Source organism: Scylla paramamosain, chromosome 11 (assembly GCF_035594125.1).
Source record: "Scylla paramamosain isolate STU-SP2022 chromosome 11, ASM3559412v1, whole genome shotgun sequence".
NCBI lineage: Eukaryota > Metazoa > Arthropoda > Malacostraca > Decapoda > Portunidae > Scylla > Scylla paramamosain.
In genome coordinates, this window is record NC_087161.1 from 28229418 (window position 1) to 28250238 (window position 20821).

Genomic DNA, 20821 nt, shown 5'->3' on the forward strand with positions numbered 1-20821 from the left:
TATATATATATATATATATATATATATATATATATATATTATATATATATATATATATATATATATTATATATATATATATATATATATATATATATATATATATATATATATATATATATATATATATATATATATATATATATATATATATATATATATATATATATATATATATATATATATATATATATATATATATTATCTTTTATCTGTCTGTATGTCTGTGTCTGTCTGTCTGTCTGTCTGTGTGTCTGTCAGTCTTTACATCCTTTGATAATGATAACTAAAAATAATAATAACAATAATAATAATAATAATAGTAATAGTAATAATAATGTTTGACAGTAATAAAAAAAATTATTTGTAATTACGAATTTTATTGATTACATACCATACTGAAAGAGAGAGAGAGAGAGAGAGAGTACAACAAATTTGTGTGTGTGTGTGTGTTGCCTTGTCTTTCGTTGTACATATGCTTATGCGGTGTGTGTGTGTGTGTGTGTGTGTGTGTGTGTGTGTGTGTGTGTGTGTTGCCTTATCTTTCGTTGTACAAATGGTGATGCAGAGTGTGTGTGTGTGTGTGTGTGTGTGTGTGTGTGTGTTGGTGTGTTGCCTCATCTTTCGTTGTACAGATGGTGATGCAGTGTGTGCGTGTGTGTGTGTGTGTTGCCTTATCTTTCGTTGTACAGATGGTGATGCAGTGTGTGTGTGTGTGTGTGTGTGTTGCTCTGTCTTTTATTGTACAGATGGTGGTAAAATATAAATTAAACATAAGCACATAACTAACAATAAAAAAATATAAAAAAACAACAAAAAAACATTAAATGAACTCAGTCTACCTGCCTCATCCCACACCCCAGCCTACTCCAGGGTGAGTAGTAGTAGTAGTAGTAGTAGTAGTAGTTGTTGTTGTTGTTGTGTTTATAAAATTTTTGTTTCCTTAGAGAGAGAGAGAGAGAGAGAGATGCAGATTTTTTCTTTAATTTCTAGTTTTCTTGTTTTAAATTCATTTAAACATTCTTAAAACATTATAGTCATTAATTAAAAGTAAATAAAACACCTAATTAATTTATTCTTTCATTTCATTCTCTTTTCCTTCCTTTTCTTCATCTCTTTCCTTATTTTGCTCTGTTAAATCATCCCTAACTTAACCTTCACCTAACTTAATTAGTCTAACCCAACCTAATCTTGCAGTGAGAGATAGGGACGAGGATTTAAAAGGACATGTTAAAACCAAGTACGATACATGTGAATTTATTACATCTGGAAAGAAAGTACATGTAGATTTTCCCGGAAGAAAAAAAAAATAACGCGCAATATATATACAGTAGTTAACAGGAAATGACTCGTTAATTAGATTTTCAGCGCAGTCAACATCAAGTTCAGGGACGATCAAATAAATTTACGAGCATGATCGATGGAGGTAAGTATACTCATTTATTACAACAGAGGCCTGGCATCTTATAATGTGGCTTTCCTTGTGTGTTGAGAGTGGAGATGAGTACTGTGGGGACGGGAGGAGGTTGAGAAGGCTGATGGAAAGAGGAGGGGGAGGCAGTGGACTGATCATACAGGAATCTTTGCTCGCTAGTTTAGGACCAAACCTGTTCGCCCTAAATGAGGCGTTTATAATAAGTCACATAGTCTAATGCAACAAAGTGGAATCTGGCTAACGTAATCGCCAGGTAAACTCCATTTATAGCCCCTCCAGTCTTTTCAGTAGACGTCCCTGCAGTGGGGTTAACTACAGCCGGGATATGTTGAGGAGATTTGGGAGGAGCAGGGAGTTGGTTTGCCCGAAACGAATCATAGGATTAATACGACTTGCTTTGTTTGACAGTTCCTCTCATCCTTTCAGAATTTTAAACATACCAGTTCGTGTTATTGTAAATTAACTTCATTTGACTTATATACGACGACGAAGAACACGCGCGAGTATGAAGCACAACTGTATGTCATCGTGCTCATGGTAAAGATTCGGACACACCCGAGGCAATGACGCTTGATGTCCAAGGAATTGCAGTTTAGCTTAACTGCCTGCGGTGCGATGTGGTGGTGCGTTGCGTCCTCTCGAGGCCACGTGGCATTAATAATTTAGTGTGCGTTGTTAGTGCTCGGTCCCCACCCTCGCCTTCTTCTGTTTCGTGGGTCGGTGAGTATCATTGCCTGCGGTGAGGTTAAGTTTAGTCTTTGAGGATTAAGTTTTCATGCGATTATAATTAAGGGATTGTAGTGGTTGTTCTGTCAATGGTCTTCAGGTGGAATTGCATGGAATTTTGCAATACTTTTAAGAAAATTTGCATGGGTCGATATGAATGAATAGTTTAACCTGGGGAGATTTAGCATTGAAGTATATAATTGCTCATTCAGACCAGTATACATGAAGCACCACAAGATCTAACATAATTTCTTTTCTGTGTTTGTAGGTAAGTACCATGTCACAGGTTCATCGCGGGACAACGCGGGACAGCGCTGGGAGCAACCCTTCGTATCAGATACGGAAAGGCACCGTTTCCTAGGACGTTAGGATGCTAGGTTGCTAGGCTGCTAACCCTGATTGCCTTACAGGTGTACTAATTGTGTAGATCATTCCACAGCAATGCAATCAACACCAGTGACGAGATGCAACGGAAATTAGTGAAGAAGATGCATGGAGAAACCAGTGGCGTGATACATTAGTAAGTGCAATACGAGTATACAGCGGCATTAAACAAGTGAACTTTTACGGTATTTGCTTTTCGGCTGTATTATGCTGACTGAAAATCACGTTTTTATAGGGTTGTGTGGGGATTACTGGGAAGAGGATGGTATTGCGACGAAGGGACTCTTGCTGCTTAAGTAATGGGACATCGCAAACACGTGCCCGCTACGAGCTCCAAGAGGAAAGAGGAAAAAGGAAACGCCGGTTGAAGAAGGGAAAGGTGCCTCGTCAGCAGGCAATGGACGCACGTGTTACGGTGAGGAAAGTTGTCTTGTAGGTGATAATATCAACTTAAATTTCAGGTGCTAATCACGTACATTACCTTTCAGGTACTAATCTCAATAGGCTTAGGGGTTAATTTCATTAGGTTTAGGGACTAATCTCGTTACCTTTCAGGTGCTAAAATTGTTTAGGGACTAATCTCCTTACGTTTCAGGTGCTAATCTCCTTACCTTTAAGGTGCTAATCTCGTCATCTGTCAGATGCTAATCTCGTCATCTATCAGATGCTAATCTCGTTAACTTTCAGATGCTAATCTCGTTAACTTTCAGATGCTAATCTCGTTAACTTTCAGATGCTAATCTCGTTAACTTTCAGGTGCTAATCTCGTTACCTTTCAGGTGCTGATCTCGTTAGGTTTAGGTGCTGATCTCGTTACCTTTCAGGTGCTAATCTCGTTAGGTTTAGGTGCTAATCTTGTTATCTTTCAGGTGCTAATCTCGTTACCTTTCAGGTGCTAATCTCATTACCTTTCAGTTGCTAATCTCGTTACCTTTCAGGTGCCAATCTCGTTAGGTTTAGGTGCTAATCTCATTACCTTTCAGGTGCTAATCTTGTTAGGTTTAGGTGCTAATCTCATTACCTTTCAGGTGCTAATCTTGTTGGGTTTAGGTGCTAATCTCATTACCTTTCAGGTGCTAATCTTGTTAGGTTTAGGTGCTAATCTCATTACCTTTCAGGTGCTAATCTTGTTGGGTTTAGGTGCTAATCTCATTACCTTTCCGGTGTTAATCTTTTTAGGTGCTAATCTCATTACCTTTCAGGTGCTAATCTCGTTAGATTTAGGGTTTAATCTCATTACCTTTCAGGTGATAATCTTGTTAAGTTTAGGTGCTAATCTCGTTATCTTTCAGCTGCTAATCTTGTTATTTTTAGGTTCTAATCTCATTACCTTTCATGTGGTAATCTTATTAGGTTTAGGTGCTAAGTTTAGGTGCTAATCTTGTTATCTTTCAGCTGCTAATCTTGTTATTTTTAGGTTCTAATCTCATTACCTTTCATGTGGTAATCTTATTAGGTTTAGGTGCTAATCTCATTACCTTTTCAGGTGCTAATCTCATTAGGTTTAGGGTTTAATCTCATTACCTTTCAGGTGCTAATCTCATTACCTTTCAGGGGCTAATCTTGTTACCTTTCAGGTGCTAGTCACTAATAACTTTCACATGCTAATTTCAGTAGCATCATGCCTCAAAGATCATTAATTCTTGCCTTGCCTTATAAAAGTACATAATTTATTTAATTATTTAATTAATAATCTAATCTATTTAATTATTTAATCTAATATTTATTAACTTGCCTAACTATAATCTCTAATGGTAGTACAGTCAGAGCTTGCTGGACAGCTATTGTAACCGTCTTGACCTGATGATAAAGAATAGTTGTGAATGCTGTCCCATCAACTGATCTATCCCCACCTTCCCCTCATGGCTTCACCATTTAGATCAATTTGTTTCAAAACCCAAGATATTGTGTAAGTGCCAGGCAAAACCAGGCAACAATGAGCAGCTGGTCACTGTGACACCCCCCCCCCCCCCCTTGAGGGGATAATACTCACTGTAGTGAGGGGGACCTGGAGCCATGCCATCATTTCTCTTAATCACAATACTTTTGTCTTTACCTATAAATTATAAAGTATATGAAGAGCGAAGTGTTGTGAAAAGACTGCCTCAATCAAGAATTTGAGTGATGATCACATGATTACCAGAAATTTAAGAATAGTTATCCAAGAAATAAAGAAATAAAAATAATATTTGTATTAATTTCCAGTGTATGTGTGTTGTACTGCAGTCTCCAGCACAATGATGCAAAGCATTCCTACATATATTCTTGGTGTGGTACTATTACTCACACAGATGAAGAGAGAGAGAGAGAGAGAGAAAAGAGAGTTCATTTAGCTTTTGTCATTTTGCAGCACCAACCAAATCCTTTTTGGTTTGGTATTTGGATCTGGTAACTGATTTTAGCTATAGATATCTACTACATAGATGGGCTGGAGCAAATACAAAACACCATCTCAAGGAAAGAGATTTAATAGTAGCACGGCAGGCACTGTTGCCTCCAAACAGAGTGCATGAGCAGCATTTATCACAGTGCAAGAGTACATATATCTACTAAAAAATATAATTCATCTGGAGGTGTGAGGCACTGGACGGACAGTTTATGGATGGATAGAGTACTGTAAAAGCCTTGCAAGTTTATCCAGGCAGTAAACACAAAAGGTCACAACCTAGATCATCCACAACACATCAGTGACACCATGGTGCCTTGGACATAACATTCTGAACTTAAAACCATCACCACACTTCAAGAACCTTAGTACACATAACAGTAGAAAAACCTTAAAACTTGCAAAATATCCTACTTAAAAGTATGTTGCAAAATCTACCTTTCTTAACTGATTAACTTAACAAGAAAAGATCAGAGATGGAGATCTTGCAAGCAAGAAACATCCATGATTTATGAACCAAGTTGGAGACTGATACAGGAACACAACAGCAGGAAGTTTAGCTTGCTTGAATCATGTAAGTGAATTATAAAAATGCAAACACACACACACACACACACACACACACACACACACACACACACACACACACATTATTAAACCAGTGGTGTCACTGAAAAGAAGTACCTCCACTAATAGTGATTATCACTGCATCTCAAAGGAGTCTTACTTAATGCTTTTGACTAGAAAAGATTAGCTCAAGTGGTGTGCTATGAATATCAAACCCAAGGTGAAACACTAAAAATTATTTACTCACGCCAAAGTACACCCAAAGACAGGTGCAGAGACAGGCATGCCACACATGCCCAATTGGTCCCCCTCCTCACACAATGGAGACTGAACACTCACTCTCACTATCCAAACAAACTGAACTGTGTCTTGCTCATAATAAGGTGGACTAGTGATGTGTCCTGGTGCTGTAGTGGTGGCACATTCCGCAAACAGCAAAGTTGTTACACTGTATGTTTCATACCTCCTGTTTAATCTAATGTTCAATATTGTCTCAGAAGTGTTCAGCATAAAACATTTCTGTGATTATCAAATGATGAGGCACAAATCATGATGAGTGATAAACTTAAATTAGTTATTGAATATCTTTGCAATTCATCACCTGATTATAAGACTGCATCTATAATAATTCCATCCACAGCAGTTCAGTTATACTACTTAATCTATACTCGTTACAAAGAAATGACTCGGATCTAGCTATCACATTACAGCTGTTTGCACCACCCCAGTGACACTAAAAAATAAAATAAAATAGAGTATATCCCCAATAGAAAATAAAATACAGAGTATATCCCCAAAACATCAACTAAGTGGCAATGAAAAATGATATTTCTTTGATATATCCTTAACTCTCTTTGGTATCATAAGTACTACATATAACCTTTCAGGTACTGCACACATTACATAAACCAATTTAACTAAACACCAGAGCCCCTGCATCCACAAACTCAAATACAGTACAGCATGTAGAATGGCAGAGCTGATTAATATGAAAGACAAGTTCACATTTGAATAGCCTGTGTGAATAAAGGAGCTAATTCTGCCCCAACATCATAATTCCCCAAAATGCCACCTGAAATCTTGCATGTCAGTGGAGGAAGACTGGTAAAGATGTAATAGCGAGAAGATTGTACATAATGACATAAAAAAAAAAAAAAAGTGGAAGATAGATTGGCAGAGTTGGTGGTGTGTGATGCTGCCTGAGAATTAAAAATTAATAAGTTCAGTGTGTGCTTCATTTAGATTTACAATTTCTAATGCTGTGGCTTCAAGTTCTCCTAGATATGCTGAAGTGAGCAACCTATAAGCCTAATGTCTTTTCTTGAAAATTAAACAATGGAAATAAGTCACCTTTTCATGGTTCCTGGGAAAAGAAACAATGCAAGGCATATGCTAGCCATGACTTCCACCAGCATGGGAATAAAATTCACAGCATCAGGATATCTATCCTCACCTTCATGCCATCTGCTCTCCTTCACCCTGACAGTGTTGAGGAGAGAATGGGATAGAACTTCCACCTCTTCTCTCATCTTGACACACAATTCACATGATCAATGTCTTCTATTGTAAATTATGAAAAAGCGAAGAGAAAAGGTATGGAAGAAAGATATGTGTACTCTATGACTTTCTGGATTAATGGTGTGTCCATCTGTCAATTACACAAAAACATATAGAACAATAAACCGTTTCACTCAGTCATATACTGATGTACATATCCAGCATAGTGCATTATCTAATCACATCTTTCAGCTACATGAGAGATCACTAAACCAAATCATCACAAATGCAGGGGCTCTAGAGTATTTTCCTGTCAAGTAACTTTTGTAACTAACCACACAAATATCACTTGTCTTTGTGAGGCTCCACAGAATAGTTGAAGGCAATTATTCTGTGACTTCTAGCATCGATCTTTTAACACACACAGTGTGTACTAAACTTAAAGAAACCAAACAGTAAACAGAAATAATTTAAACAGAGAAAAACAACCATCAGAAAATATTACTTCAAGATGAGTGCACAGAAAATAATTTAGGGAACTCCACCTACATTACTTCCCCAGCAGCAGCAGCAGCAGCAGCTGTGGTACACCCTTGGTCCACTGGTGCTTAGCATGAGTAGGGATTCACATGGTCATACTCATGGAGGCATATGAAAAGAAGGAGTCAATCTGCCTGAGGCCAATGCTGGAGTCTGGAGTGACGTAGGCCCCCATGTCACGTGCCAACTGTCACAGCAGAGGGAAGACACATTGAGAACCATTTTTGTTAATACTGCCACAAATGTTACTTTCTATTCAAAACCACATTACCAAGTACTTGTGAATAAAGAAAAGCTAATTTAATTAGCAAAGCCTTTTTTTTTAGTTAGGTGTCAAAGAATCATTGATGAAGTAAATTACAACTGACATATTTTGAATTCCATCCAACTCGTATCTATCGGATCAATTCTCAACAGTCCAATCTTGTGAGTACATTAGCCTGGCTCACTGAGAGATAGTCTAATTAAAAAAAAAAAAAAAAAAAAAAAAAAAAAAAAAAGCTTCCTTGTATTTTTCACAGAATCATTTGAAAGATTGATAAACACTATTATTGATGAGAGACTTCAATGTTTTCTTGAGGTCAAGCTGACTTTACAAAGTAATGTTTTCTTAATATCTTTATAAAACTTTTAAACAACCTTCAAATCTTTTAGTTCTGCAAATGCCCCCTGAACCTACTATTGTAATTTTCTACAATTTTTTTGAAGTTATCAAAAATGTTTTCATTATGATTATATTCCTATACCACAAGTTATTCAGATAAAGAATTTGGAGCCTAACAAATTACTGAAGGAGAAACTCACTGTAGTGCATGCCTGGTGCACACCAGTGCCCAGACACAGGAGGGCAATGACAGGACCCTGACTCACGGCAGCCTTGTGCTCACTGCCTTGAAACACTCGCACTGCATCCACTGCCTCCATCTTCACCTCTCGGCTGTGCTGAATTCTACAGTTCACCTGAGGAGGGAAGTACAAGCATACATCAGCTTACCAAGTCACATGAGAAGGAATGATGGAGTCTCCTGCTTAAGTTTGTCAACTCTGCCATGTTCCTCAAGATCACATCTATACAGCATACAATAAAAAATAAATAAATAAATAAATGAAAAAAATATATATATGCAACACTTTTCTTCAAAAGGGATCTTTTGTTAGTATTAGTATATCATATTTTTTATGGTATATTTGAGTTCAAGATTATATAATAATGTACTATAAGGATCCTGAGACTGGTAATTTCGGCTATGAAACCAGGACTTGTGATAAGGACAACATATGCAGAGTACTCACCACCTGACTCCTAAGGGCAGCAATGAATGCGGTGGCCTTGTGGTGTTGATCATTGTCATGGAAAAGGATGACGAGGGCAGCTTCCTGCCCATGATACTGAGGTGACCCCAGTGTGTAGGGCACCACACTGGACTCTTCCTCCACACTCAGCCCCACACTGGAAAGAATTCAACCTGCCTCACACCACTCTATGCATAACTTAGTTTAACTCCATCCTATAGCATTTTTTTCATGCCTCTCTATTACCCAGCCTGGCACCAACAGTGAGTGCTATCAGTTCATCTCTAGCCTCACACATGCTTCACTCTTTCCTCATACCACACTAAACAGTTAGCTGGATCACATACAGTCACATTCTAGCTTGGATAACAAGGTCCAGCATGGGTAAATTTCTATTTTTGTTCAGATATTATACAGTATTTTCTGTATTTCAAGTTTGCCTGAAGATTAAGATCTCATTGGTGGTGACTGAACATTTCCGGACTTTTGAACCTGAACCTGAATGTGTACAAAGCACTGCTGAAATCACCTGGCAAGGAGCTGGGACCTGGGCAAGGGGAATGCATGGGGCAGGGCAGAGGGCTGAGTGATGGTGCTCCAGTTGGTCTCTCCATCCACTGGCGTGAAGTCATACACATTGGACCAGTTGTTGTTGAACACACTTAGACTGGCCTTGCTGAAGTGGTCTAGAGACAAAACCAACTATACAGCAATTTCAATGAAGTGTGGATTCATATAACAGTAGCATCCCTCCCTGTTATATTATTTGCACATTAGTAGCAGCAAAATTCTGATAGTGATTTGTAATGAGACTGGAAAATGGACTATAATGATAACAACAACAACAACAATAACAACAATAACAACAACAATAATAATAATAATAATAATGATAATAATAATAATAATAATAATAATGGGAGAAGGAGAAGAAGGAAAAACGAGAAGAAGGAAGTAAAAGATGAGGATGAGGAGTCAACAAAGCAAGATAAATAATGTCCCTACCCTTGAGTTGTGGATAAAAAGCTTGGAAGCAGCCAAACTTCATCTTGCTGGAGGCCTCAATGATGGGCTGAGTCTGGCACAGCAGATACACCTCTAGGCGGCAACAGTCTCGAGTCCTGAACTGGCCACATGCACCCACCACCACACACTCCTGACAGTCCCTCACAAACACACTGCAATATCACTATCAGCATTACTATTGATGGTGAAGGAACTGAACTGCACAAGTCATATATTTAATGCTTCCATAATATAATGAAGGGGTAAATTCTTTGTTTTAAAAACTGGTTTAGAGTTACTGCATTTTTATGTCTCCACAATTACCTTCCTTCTTTTTTATTGCTTTATTTTTTTTAAGCATTCATTCATCTCATAGCTTAGCCTTTTCATTCTATCATCTTGTTGTTTTACATTTACAACAACATAAAAAATACCTGAACATGTTACTAATCTGATTTTAAAATATAACCACACAAATTTTGAACTCTTCACCTACACTGTCATATTCTGCTAATGGTGTATCACAGTACACATTAAGAATACCTGCTAAATAGTAGAAAGAAGCAGACTTAGGCTCTTTAACATAATCTGTTTCCATAATAATGGGAAAACTCTAACTTGGTATAAGAAATGCATAGGAAAAAAAAAAAGTGAAATATTTTGACAGCAAAAGAAAAGTGTTGTTCCTTAGGGAAAAAGACCTCTGACACACACACAGCTTTGCATTTACATCATTCACGCTCACACCAGGTTAGGGTTTTCTCAACTGTACAAGGAAGGAAAGTTGCTACAGTGAGGTGTCCAGGCAGTGAAGGCAGACATCTCACCTGCCAGTTGTGGGGCCAATGAAGATAGTACAGTCGGAGCAGTCGTCGATGGTAATGGTGTTGATGTGGTCCAGGAGAAAGATATGTGAAGATTGGCAATTCTGGATGATGAACTGCTGGCCATTGATGCTCCCTGGAACTCTTCCGGCCTCCTCTCCCCTCAGACCCTCCAGAGTGAAGTCTGCCGGGTCAACTTTGTCTTTCCGGTCCCTGCAAGGCACACATGATCAGCATCACATGACTGGTATGTGAAGGTGAAGCTCGACCCTGTTATGTGTAAGCTCCACAAGTCATCTGGAAGTTAATTACTGCAGAAAAGAGAATTGGCTGGCATGGGGATCAGCTCTTTGAGGTACAGTTCTTATCCAAATATTACTTTACTTTCTTATTTTTACCAATATTAAATAAGCACTGGAGACTTATTTTACTGTGGTATTTTATGCAGCCCATCAAGTAAGAATAATCAAACATTTCCAGATATCAATAATGCAGGCTAGTAAAAATTCTCTTAGTTTTTATAATGATCCACACCTTATTAACTCCATGGTACTGAACACAACCTATGTCCTGTACTGCAGCAAGGATCACACAGGAGCTCAGCAGGGGCAGCATGGGACATACACACACACATGCCTCACCTGGCCTGACCTCATGCGTGTCACTCCCCCATGCATGCATACAGGTGGCAGCAGACACAACCCTAGACAATGATTTTGTTATTCCCTGTGCCAGTATTGGTTTGGCTCCTGTCACAACACACTGGATGGCACGCCCCGCCCCTCAACCCTGTGGCACATGCACGCCACACCTCACACTTGTGCATCTCTAGGCACTCATGGAGAATTGGGGTCCCGGGCTGGGTGGGCCTGCAAAATGTCGGTATAATTGCTAGTTATGCAGTGTGAGTGTGTGTGTGTGTGTGTGTGTGTGTGTGTGTGTTACCTAAGGAAATGCATACCTCTCTCTCTCTCTCTCCCTCTACCTATCTTTCCAGGCACGAGATATGATTACTTTTAAGTTGTGAGATGGACATCATGTCTGTGTGTGTGTGTGTGTGTGTTACCTATAAGAAGAAATGCATCCCATTTTCTCTCTCCACGAAAGATATAAATAGAAAGAGAAAGAGAACTTGATATAGTGAAAGAGATTGTGGTGATTGTGGTAAAAAAATTAAATAAATAAGTAAATTAATAGATAGAAAAAAAAAAAAGGAGGGTGTGCATGGCTGGTAGCCTCTTCCGCCCAGCGTGACAGTATCCTCGCTCGTCCAAGGTGGTAATACTGCAAAGGAAATGCATAAATGGCCCAATTTTCCACGAATGCCCATCTCTACACTACAAGCCGACCATGCCCTCTGCAGCAGTCTCCTCCTCATCATGAATAAGCTTTGAAAGGACAAGTTTGTGTTCAGTCCGTCACAAAAACATTGGAAGGCACGCCCCGCTCAACCCCTCAACTCTGCGGCACATGCTCGCCACAACTCACACCCGTGCATCTCAGAACCACAAGCCACCCACACCCTCTGCAGCAACCTTTCCTCACCATGAATAAGCTTTGGGAGGCTCCTCGACCTTCCCTGCCGCCTCTTCCCGCCCGCTGCTCTGGACACACCCCATCCTGCCTCGCACCGTAACACTTTTCCCGCGAAGAATTTTTGGTGATTGAACAACATGCAACTCTAAGGTCTGAAACTCCACTATTTGGGCTTTTTATGAAATAAAATAAAATAAATAAAGCATCTTTGTATTTTTCCATCGTATTTAATGCATGTATTCCTGGAGATAAAGGTAGGTGTTTAATATATTACTCCTACCTATGTGGATTTTTTGCGACTGAAGCTAAGAGAGGAGAAATACCAGGTAATAGGATGATTATAGGAATTATTTATATTCTTATTTAATTGTCCTGGATACTGCTGTTGTTTTTATAAAACCCGAGGAATACCGTGGGTTGAGATGAAGAAAGGTAGAGAAAACCGCACCCTAGGTCGAGATGATCCAAGGAGTCACAACAAACCACTACCGTGACATTCTGAGACACTCCCTGACAGGCTGAGCTGATGCACTCTTAACTAAGCCCTGGGAGAGAAGGTAGCCAGCATAAAACCCAAGAGACAAGTGCAGGAGAAGAGCTAATACAATACGAAGCGGAACGGATCACAAGAAGAAGCAGGAGAGATAGAAAACCCGAGGTGCCAGTCACTACGCACAGACTCCACCCCCTCCCCCTCTTCACTGAGCCAGGGCTGCAGGGTATGAACACAGCGTCACTCTAAGGGGGAAGAGAAATATATTCAGCAAGATGGATGATGATTTGCCCACGCAGTATGAGGTGATTGTGGTGGGGACAGGTGAGTTGCTGTTAATTATTCTCTTACCTGCATGACTCATCTTTAGTCACGCCATAAGTCACGAACCCGCAGCATCCCCTATTTCACGCAGCTTTCCGCTTATTGTGATCTTCGGGGGATTAACTTATCGGCATGTAAAAGCTTCAGTTGACTTAAAGAAAGAAGACCGCGTAAGGTCAGATCCTGCCCCCCAAAACCCCCACTCTCTCTCTCCCTCTCTCTCCCTCTCTCTCTCTCTCTCTCTCTCTCTCTCTCTCTCTCTCTCTCTCTCTCTCTCTCTCTCTCTCTCTCTCTCTCTCTCTCTCTCTTCTTCTTCTTCTTCTTCTTCTTCTTCTTCTTCTTCTTCTTCTTCTTCCACTTCCTCCTCCTCCTCCTCCTCCTCCTCCTCCTCCTCCTCCTCCTCCTCCTCCTCCTCCTCCTCCTCCTCTTCCACCTTAACCCCGCTCATTCTTTACCTTCTCCACCCTCCATTCTATTTAAGAAAAATGCAAAATGAATACAAAGGAGATCCAAACAGCAATAGATCTTGAGGCCCTTACTAAGCTGTTTGTGTAACTATTCTATGCTTACTGTTAGTGGGAAAAGGAGGGAGAAATGGGGGAGAGGAGGTGGATGGCTCATGCTTGAAAGGTGTGAAATATTTAGTTAATCTTCTCCTTACTGCTGTACTCTTGGGAAAACTCTGTATATATATTGGGTTGGAAATGCCCAGAATGAAAGGGTTTATTCTATGAGACTGGCATTTGATATGTACTATTTCTTGTTGTTGATAAAGCCTCTGATTGGTGGTGCATGTCCCCAGGGCTGGTGGAGTGTGTGGTCGCAGCAGCAGCAGCACGCGTTGGCAAGAAAGTACTTCATATTGATAAGTGAGTCATTTTTTATTGTGGTTTTATTAATATTGGAATTGGTGCTAGAGTTTTATAAAAATTTTTGAAACTGTTTCCTTAGATTGTAAAAATTTGTCCTTTCCATCTTATACCTTCAGGACTTTGGCATTAGTTTTTGGTGTAGTTCTATTTTTGTGTGTAACTATGGGATAAGGTGAACAGTGTTTCCATATTGAGTGTTGACCTGTGCCACCAGTGTTTCCTTTACACTTCATTTATACACAAATATTTTAATGTGTTGACTGATTAGTGACTCATTATGTATTCACATCACCTTTCTGCCAGTGATGTAACTCTGACTCTTCATCCTACAGGAATGACTACTATGGGGTCCAGTGGGCATCATTTACCTTGAAAGGGGCACAGCAGTGGGTGGATGAGGTCACAACCACACCTGCCCCAACCCCTCCAGGTTTGTGATCTCCAAACTATATATGTAGTTATTGTTTTAGTTGCATATGTGAGCTAAAATAGATTTATCCTATGGATTCTTTAGGAAAGGAGGCTGTTTTGACACAGCTGCTGCCCTGAGGGAAAGTTCCACAAGTGCACTAGGCTTTTAAGATACATAGGTAAGACACTATTTCTTGAGTGATATTCCTAGATAGGAAACAGTGTCCACACTGCCCTGAGAACACATATAGCTGGAGCTTAAAATCTTGTGCCCTTATTTTTGTTACAATTGTGTTGGATGGATCTGGTGATCAGCTACTGTCTTCAGGATTCTTACTGCTTCCTCCACTATAAACACAGCATTTGCTGGTGCAAGTTTTACTTAGGTAATGTAATTGTCACTGTTTCTAATGTGCATCACTCCTTTGTCTTGTGCAGGGGACTGTGAACTGGAGGAAGGGGAGCAGCTTGTTGGTGTGGCCAACCCGTCTGAGGATTACTCTGGAGTGAGGCAGACCTGGCATGTCCCGTGAGTACACTTGCTGCCCTCAGTCTTGTGATGCATGCTGATGCTGCCTTGCCTCTGCGTAAGACACTTGCACTAGGTGACAAGGCTGTTTTCCTATCTGTATGTCTTTACATCTGTGGAAAGAGGTTAGCTGAGACAAAGTACACATACACACACACACACACACACACACACACACACACACACACACACACACTCAGTACATTGGCTATTTTATATCTTTATAGAAAGGAGCCCCTGCCGAGTCCCTCACCAGAGCCTGCTGCAGCTGCTCCAGTTGAGCAAGTTGTCAAGGAGGAAGGCAGTGGTGGTGAGAGCACACAGGTGACAGGCACACCAGACACTCCACCAGCAACACCTCAGGACACAGCACAAGATGCAGTGCAGGCCATGCCTCAGGACACAGCTCAAGATGCAGTGGAGGCCACAGCACAGGGTGTAGCACAGGAAATGCCTCAAGCAGATCAAACCCAAGATAGTACCACAATGAAATCTGAAAAGGAGGAAAGTGGAGGGAAAAAAGAATGGTCTCAGGAAGAACTTTTGAATCTTAGTAGAAAATTCAATCTGGACTTGGCCCCCAAGGTGAGCCTGAACCTGTGTGTATTGAATGTTTCTTTGTGAGGGAACACTCAATAAGGTTATGTAAACTAAACAGAAGAGTACAGCATTCATCATTAGATACCAAGGATAAAGACAAATAACAACAATGCATTAGAATAATATCAAGGCTCTTTATTTAGGAAAATGTTCATATTACTTCAAGGAAATAACATTGGCACACAGACTGGTAATTATTAGGGTAGATAATAAACAGAGGAGGACTGAAAGGTTCAGGGGCTGTGGAAGAATATCAAGTCTTTCCACTGACATCAAAATGTAAATATCATTTGCCTTATGTTTCCAGCTGCTTTACTCCCAGGGGCCCATGGTGGAGCTCCTTATATCCTCCAACATTGCCAGGTAAGGATGGGACTGAGAGAGAGAGAGAGAGAGAGAGAGAGAGAGAGAGAGAGAGAGAGAGAGAGAGAGAGAGAGAGAGAGAGAGAGAGAGAGAGAGAGAGAGAGAAGACTGCACAGTACTGATGTCTGACAGTATATGTGTATGTGTGACTGAGTATGTTTGGAAGGGCATAAGAATAGTATGAGTGAAGTATTTGCATATTCTACTCAAGACTGGCATAGAATATCATAAAGCAGTTACATGAAGGGAAGGGAAGGGCAGACTTGTAGTTTTGTTCCAGCAGTGTTACAATGAATGGGTAATGCTACCTTGACTTTGACATCCTAAAAGATCATCTAGCTTGGATTTCAATGCTTAAGACTTGGTACTGAAATGTATAGGAATGGTTTGGTCACATAATAAGAAGAGAAGACCAGGAACTGATTAAAAGAGCCTGGAGAAAACCAGTTAAGGGAAAAAGATCAAGGAGAAGACAGTAAGTGAGATGGATGGAATTGGGGAACAGCTGCAAAGGATGAGTCACAGAGGAAGGTGCAAGGGACAGAAAGAACTGAAGGAGACTTGTACATGGCATCAACCCCTCACTCTAAGGAAACGGCAAAAGGAGGAGACTTAAATAAATAGGGAAGTAGCTTAGTCCCATCATCATGACATTCCTGCTTAATCAGTTTCTTGTCCTTCAGGTATGTGGAGTTCAAGTGCATTTCCCGGGTGTTGACCTGGCTTGGAGGGGACGAGGGCAACCTGCTTGTGGTGCCATGTTCCCGTAGTGATGTGTTCACCACCTCTGCTGTCACCCTGGTAGAGAAACGCCTTCTCATGAAGTTCCTAGAATTCTGTCACCAGTATGATCGTCACCCAGAACAGCTGGAGGGTAAGGGCATCAGTAGCACTTGAGGGGTAAACTGTTTGATGAAGTATGTGGATATAACAGCAGTTAGGAAAAAAAAAGCTAGGAATTTTTCATTACATTTTATGCCTATGTATTTTTGTAGCAACAACTACTTCATTATTTCCTCAGAAATTTTTACTTACTCTTTCTTCATCATACAGAGCACCTTGACAAACCCTTCGTGGACTTCCTGCGTTCCAAGAAGCTGACGGACAACCTCATCCACTTTGTTACGGAAGCCATTGGCATGGTTGGGGAAGGGGCTGGGTGCAAAGAGGGACTGGAGCGCACCCGAGCCTTCCTCACCAGCCTGGGCCGCTATGGAACCACTCCATTCCTCTTCTCCATGTATGGCAGTGGAGAGTTGCCCCAGGCATTTTGCAGGTTAGTCTGGAGTGGTGTGTGACGATCACTATCAACTTAAGCTCCCTTGTGGTAGTTGATTCTATATTCTATGCCTGAATATTTTTTTTTTTTGTGATAGTATTGTAATTAATGAAAATTGTGATGTGAAGCTTCTGCAAAGTCTGCCTATAGGTATTTAGAAAAGAAAAACCAACAACTTGGTGTTTTCTTCCTAAATCAGGCAGTCCAGCACATTTACATGTTCACATGGTTGTGTCCTCAGGTGGAACTCTTGATGGAACTATAGAGATATGCATCCACTCACATATTTGTTAGTTTTCCATTTAGTGACATGGGAATGATTGTGATGTATGAAGAGCTGGAGACCAAAAGAGGCTAATTGCAACATAAAATTTTTCTCATGTATCTGGTAGTTACATATACATGTCATTCAGTAGAAAGTCTGTAGGTCTGTAGATTGGTGATTTCAGTATTTATTTCATGGTCACAAAAAACATCTCCTTTGCAGATTATGTGCTGTCTTTGAGGGTATCTACATCCTGCGCAAGCCTGTTTCTTCCCTGGTGGTGCACTCACCCTCTCATACCTGTCGAGGTTTGCTGTCAGAAGGCCAAAGGTTCACCTGCAACCACCTGGTGATGAGTGCCTCTCATGCACCCAGAGACTACCTTCCCCGGGATGGATCAACTCAAGGGGTGTCACGTGCTGTCTTCCTCACTGATAGGTTGGTAGATATTAACGTTACCTGTCGGGCGCATACTGATTGAATTTTGATTGAGTAAAAGTTGTTTCAGTCATTGCTTTTCATTGTAAATGGTGAACTAGTAATGGTAACAGTTATGGCTGATCTCACAACTAACAAAAGGTTTTCCCTCTGTGATGGAGAAACCCTTGCTGGCTGGAAGAACACTGCTGCCATATTCCCTGTGTCTATTTAGGAAATAACTGATTGATCATTTAATAGATAGAAAATTTACTTTAGCTGTCCATACTAGATCCATCCTGCCTCACGAGAAGGAGCAGCTGACATTGTTGCGTGTCCCTGCTAAGGAAGGCAACCCGATTCCAGTCACAGTGTTGGAGGTGGGACCTGGGACTCACGTGTGCCCCAAGGACTTGTGTGAGTACCTCTCCACCACACTGCTGCAGATACTTAAGAAGCTATAGTTTAAACACACACACACACACTCAGTAATAATTTTGGTTTATGTCAATGATGAGTCAGAACAGCTGAGTTACTACATATATATATTACCAGATGATGTTAAACTGATGAGGTTCTTTGTGAGTGTTGACTACTGTAAGGAGCTGCAACAAGACTTGGATAAGCAGTATACTTGGAGCTGAGTTTTGGCAAGTCATAGAACAGATCTGGTATGATTTTTGACAAATATAAATGGCATGAATATCAAGAGACATATTTGAGTGATATACCCCAATACTTTTTACAGTAGGAGGCCAAATAGAATGTATTTTTTTTTAAAAGCTTTGGAATTCAGTGAGTGTGGAATGAGAAATACCTCTTACAGTCTTTGACTCATATCCAGAAATCCTTCGCTTTCTAATCACGACTATTTACTAAGGCTAATGAGATAATTAGCTGGGTTCTCATGAGTGTTAATAACATAGAAATATTAATCTGTCACTAGAATTGTAAAAACACACTTGAAAATCCTTGTCACTTCAAGTACAGCCTTTTGAAAATAGTGGAGGTGTGGATAGAAGTGTTTCAGAATATGATCCTTTATCTCATGAACAGACTGTGTGCACATGACCTGCCAGGGGACGGATGCAGAGAGTGACTTGCGGGTGGTTGTGGAGCGCCTGCTGACCACAGAGGCAGATGACACCAGCAGCAAGCCAAGGATTGTGTGGAGCCTCTACTTCAACCAGGTGAGGCTTGGCCCTGCTCTAGAAGTGGTTTGTGTGTTCTTACCTAATTGTTCATTTCTAATTGTATCTTTAGAGGACTCAAGCTCATAGTGTCTTCTCTTTTAAAACGAATTTGTCATATTTATCTTTAAAGCTATGAATGTTCCCTGCACACGCAACTTCATCAGTGTGTATGTGTGTGTCTTTTTGTGTGTTGCACCAGAAGATAGAGATCAAGAGAGTTTCTGGCTCATTGTTTTGACTGATGCTCATTGATTTGTATGTTTGAAGTGATACTATGAATATATTTCAGGTTGACCACAGTGGATGTGACCTAGAAACGAGCATGCCTGGAAACCTTTATCTGTGTCCAGGTCCCAACACTGATCTGGACTATGATTTGGCTATTGAACAGGTGAGCAACAGCAACCTTTCTGTCAGTATGCTGATATATCTGACACCCACTCTCCTCCATGTACAGCATTACCTCCAGTCATCAGAGACCATATTTTCATACATTTTAGTATCCTCTTACATCAACACAGTTCAAATCTCATTTACGAAGCTACTCATTTGATGCATGACAGCTGTAAACAACTTCACTTCTCTCACTTCCTCTGCAGGCTCGTTCAATCTTTGGGCGCATGTTCCCTGGAGAGGAGTTCCTACCTCGTGCCCCAGACCCAGAGGAGATTGCCTTTGACAACCAAGGAACAGAGCCCAAGCAGGGAGACACCTTTGAGGGGGATGACAGTGCTGAGGGGAAGGGTGATGGTGTTGAAGGCCAGGGAAAGGAAGCAGAGAAAACAGAACAGGTATTAGAAGTTAAGGAACAGACTGAGAAGGAGCAAGAAAAAGAAGAAATAGCTAAGGAACAGGGTGAAAGTGAAGAGGTAAAAGAGTAAGCTGGAGGTGGCAGTGGGAAGTGGAAGGGCAGGGCTGCTAGAACATGAATCCATTAATTTTCCTCATATGTGAAGAGCATTGAAAGAACCTATCCAAATCTGCAGTGTGTGTGTGTGTGTGTGTGTGTGTGTGTGTGTGTGTGTGTGTGTGTGTGTGTGTGTGTGTGTGTGTGTGGATTTATTTATGAGGAAGTAATGAAAGTAAATAATCATGCTAATGCCACTCCAATATTCCAAAACCAACCATGACTTTCCAAAGCTCCAGAAGGTCTTGATGTCTCTCATGAAAATATATATTTAATAGGGAGATGACAGGTATAGTTCCCATAAACCTTTCATTGCATAAATTAAATGTCTTTATCTAATGTATTACATTGTGCACAGTGAAAAATGTAGAAAACTAAATAAAGATCATCACCAGTAAGTTCATACCCACAGATATAGGTTGAGGGTGAAATTTGGTATGTTTTTCTTGAGGAAAAGCTAAACATTGTGCTTTAAATGTTGCTTAGATACTTGATTTAAAGGAACAGAAATTATGTGTGCATGTGAGAGCATTCTGAGACACTGCCATTGTGTCCGGAGTAAGAGCAAGGAATTGTCTTTACTTAAGGTGTCTTATGCTTGAAGTGCAGCCTTGATCCTGGTGAGGTTTTTCATTGCCTGAAGAGCTTTCATTAGGAAAATGTTAAGCTATTGTTTCAAATGACTCAGCATCAATATATGTGTATGTGTATGAACTCTTTCTTTCTCTCATTCTTGTAGATAAACAGCTTTTAGTACTTAATGATTTTACTATTTATTAATTAATTGAAAGGTAAGTGGTAGAACAGACAGCTCACTTATTTGTACAGTTTTATTGGTTTTAAGAATGATCTCTCCTCATCCATTATTACATTTTGAAAACATTCCTCTCTCTCTCTCTCTCTCTCTCTCTCTCTCTCTCTCTCTCTCTCTCTCTCTCTCTCTCTCTCTCTCTCTCTCTCTCTCTCTCTCTCTCT

General features: G+C 40.3%; 2 protein-coding genes and 1 long non-coding RNA gene across 3 annotated transcripts; 2 read left to right on the plus strand and 1 right to left on the minus strand.

The window, feature by feature from the left end:
- The first annotated feature begins 1964 nt into the window (after positions 1–1964).
- LOC135105191 (uncharacterized) lies at positions 1965–3028 on the plus strand. Its single transcript, XR_010270745.1, has 3 exons — positions 1965–2154; positions 2429–2680; positions 2780–3028. It is a non-coding gene; the product is annotated as an uncharacterized LOC135105191 (long non-coding RNA).
- Positions 3029–4996: 1968 nt separating this feature from the next.
- On the minus strand, positions 4997–12361 carry LOC135105190 (protein XRP2-like). The gene is made up of 7 exons (XM_064013279.1): positions 12202–12361; positions 10660–10869; positions 9833–10005; positions 9357–9513; positions 8828–8984; positions 8339–8494; positions 4997–7721 (listed from the first exon to the last, which is right to left on the minus strand). Exons 1-7 carry the CDS (start codon positions 12273–12275, stop codon positions 7620–7622), a joined length of 1029 nt encoding a protein of 342 aa, XP_063869349.1. The 5' UTR covers positions 12276–12361; the 3' UTR covers positions 4997–7619.
- Positions 12362–12644: 283 nt separating this feature from the next.
- LOC135105189 (rab proteins geranylgeranyltransferase component A-like) lies at positions 12645–20821 on the plus strand. Its single transcript, XM_064013278.1, has 13 exons — positions 12645–13009; positions 13812–13878; positions 14214–14311; positions 14731–14821; positions 15049–15406; positions 15729–15784; positions 16469–16659; positions 16839–17061; positions 17552–17767; positions 18039–18163; positions 18803–18936; positions 19229–19330; positions 19539–20821. The coding sequence occupies exons 1-13, from the start codon at positions 12961–12963 to the stop codon at positions 19818–19820; spliced, it is 1992 nt and encodes a 663-aa protein (XP_063869348.1). The 5' UTR covers positions 12645–12960; the 3' UTR covers positions 19821–20821.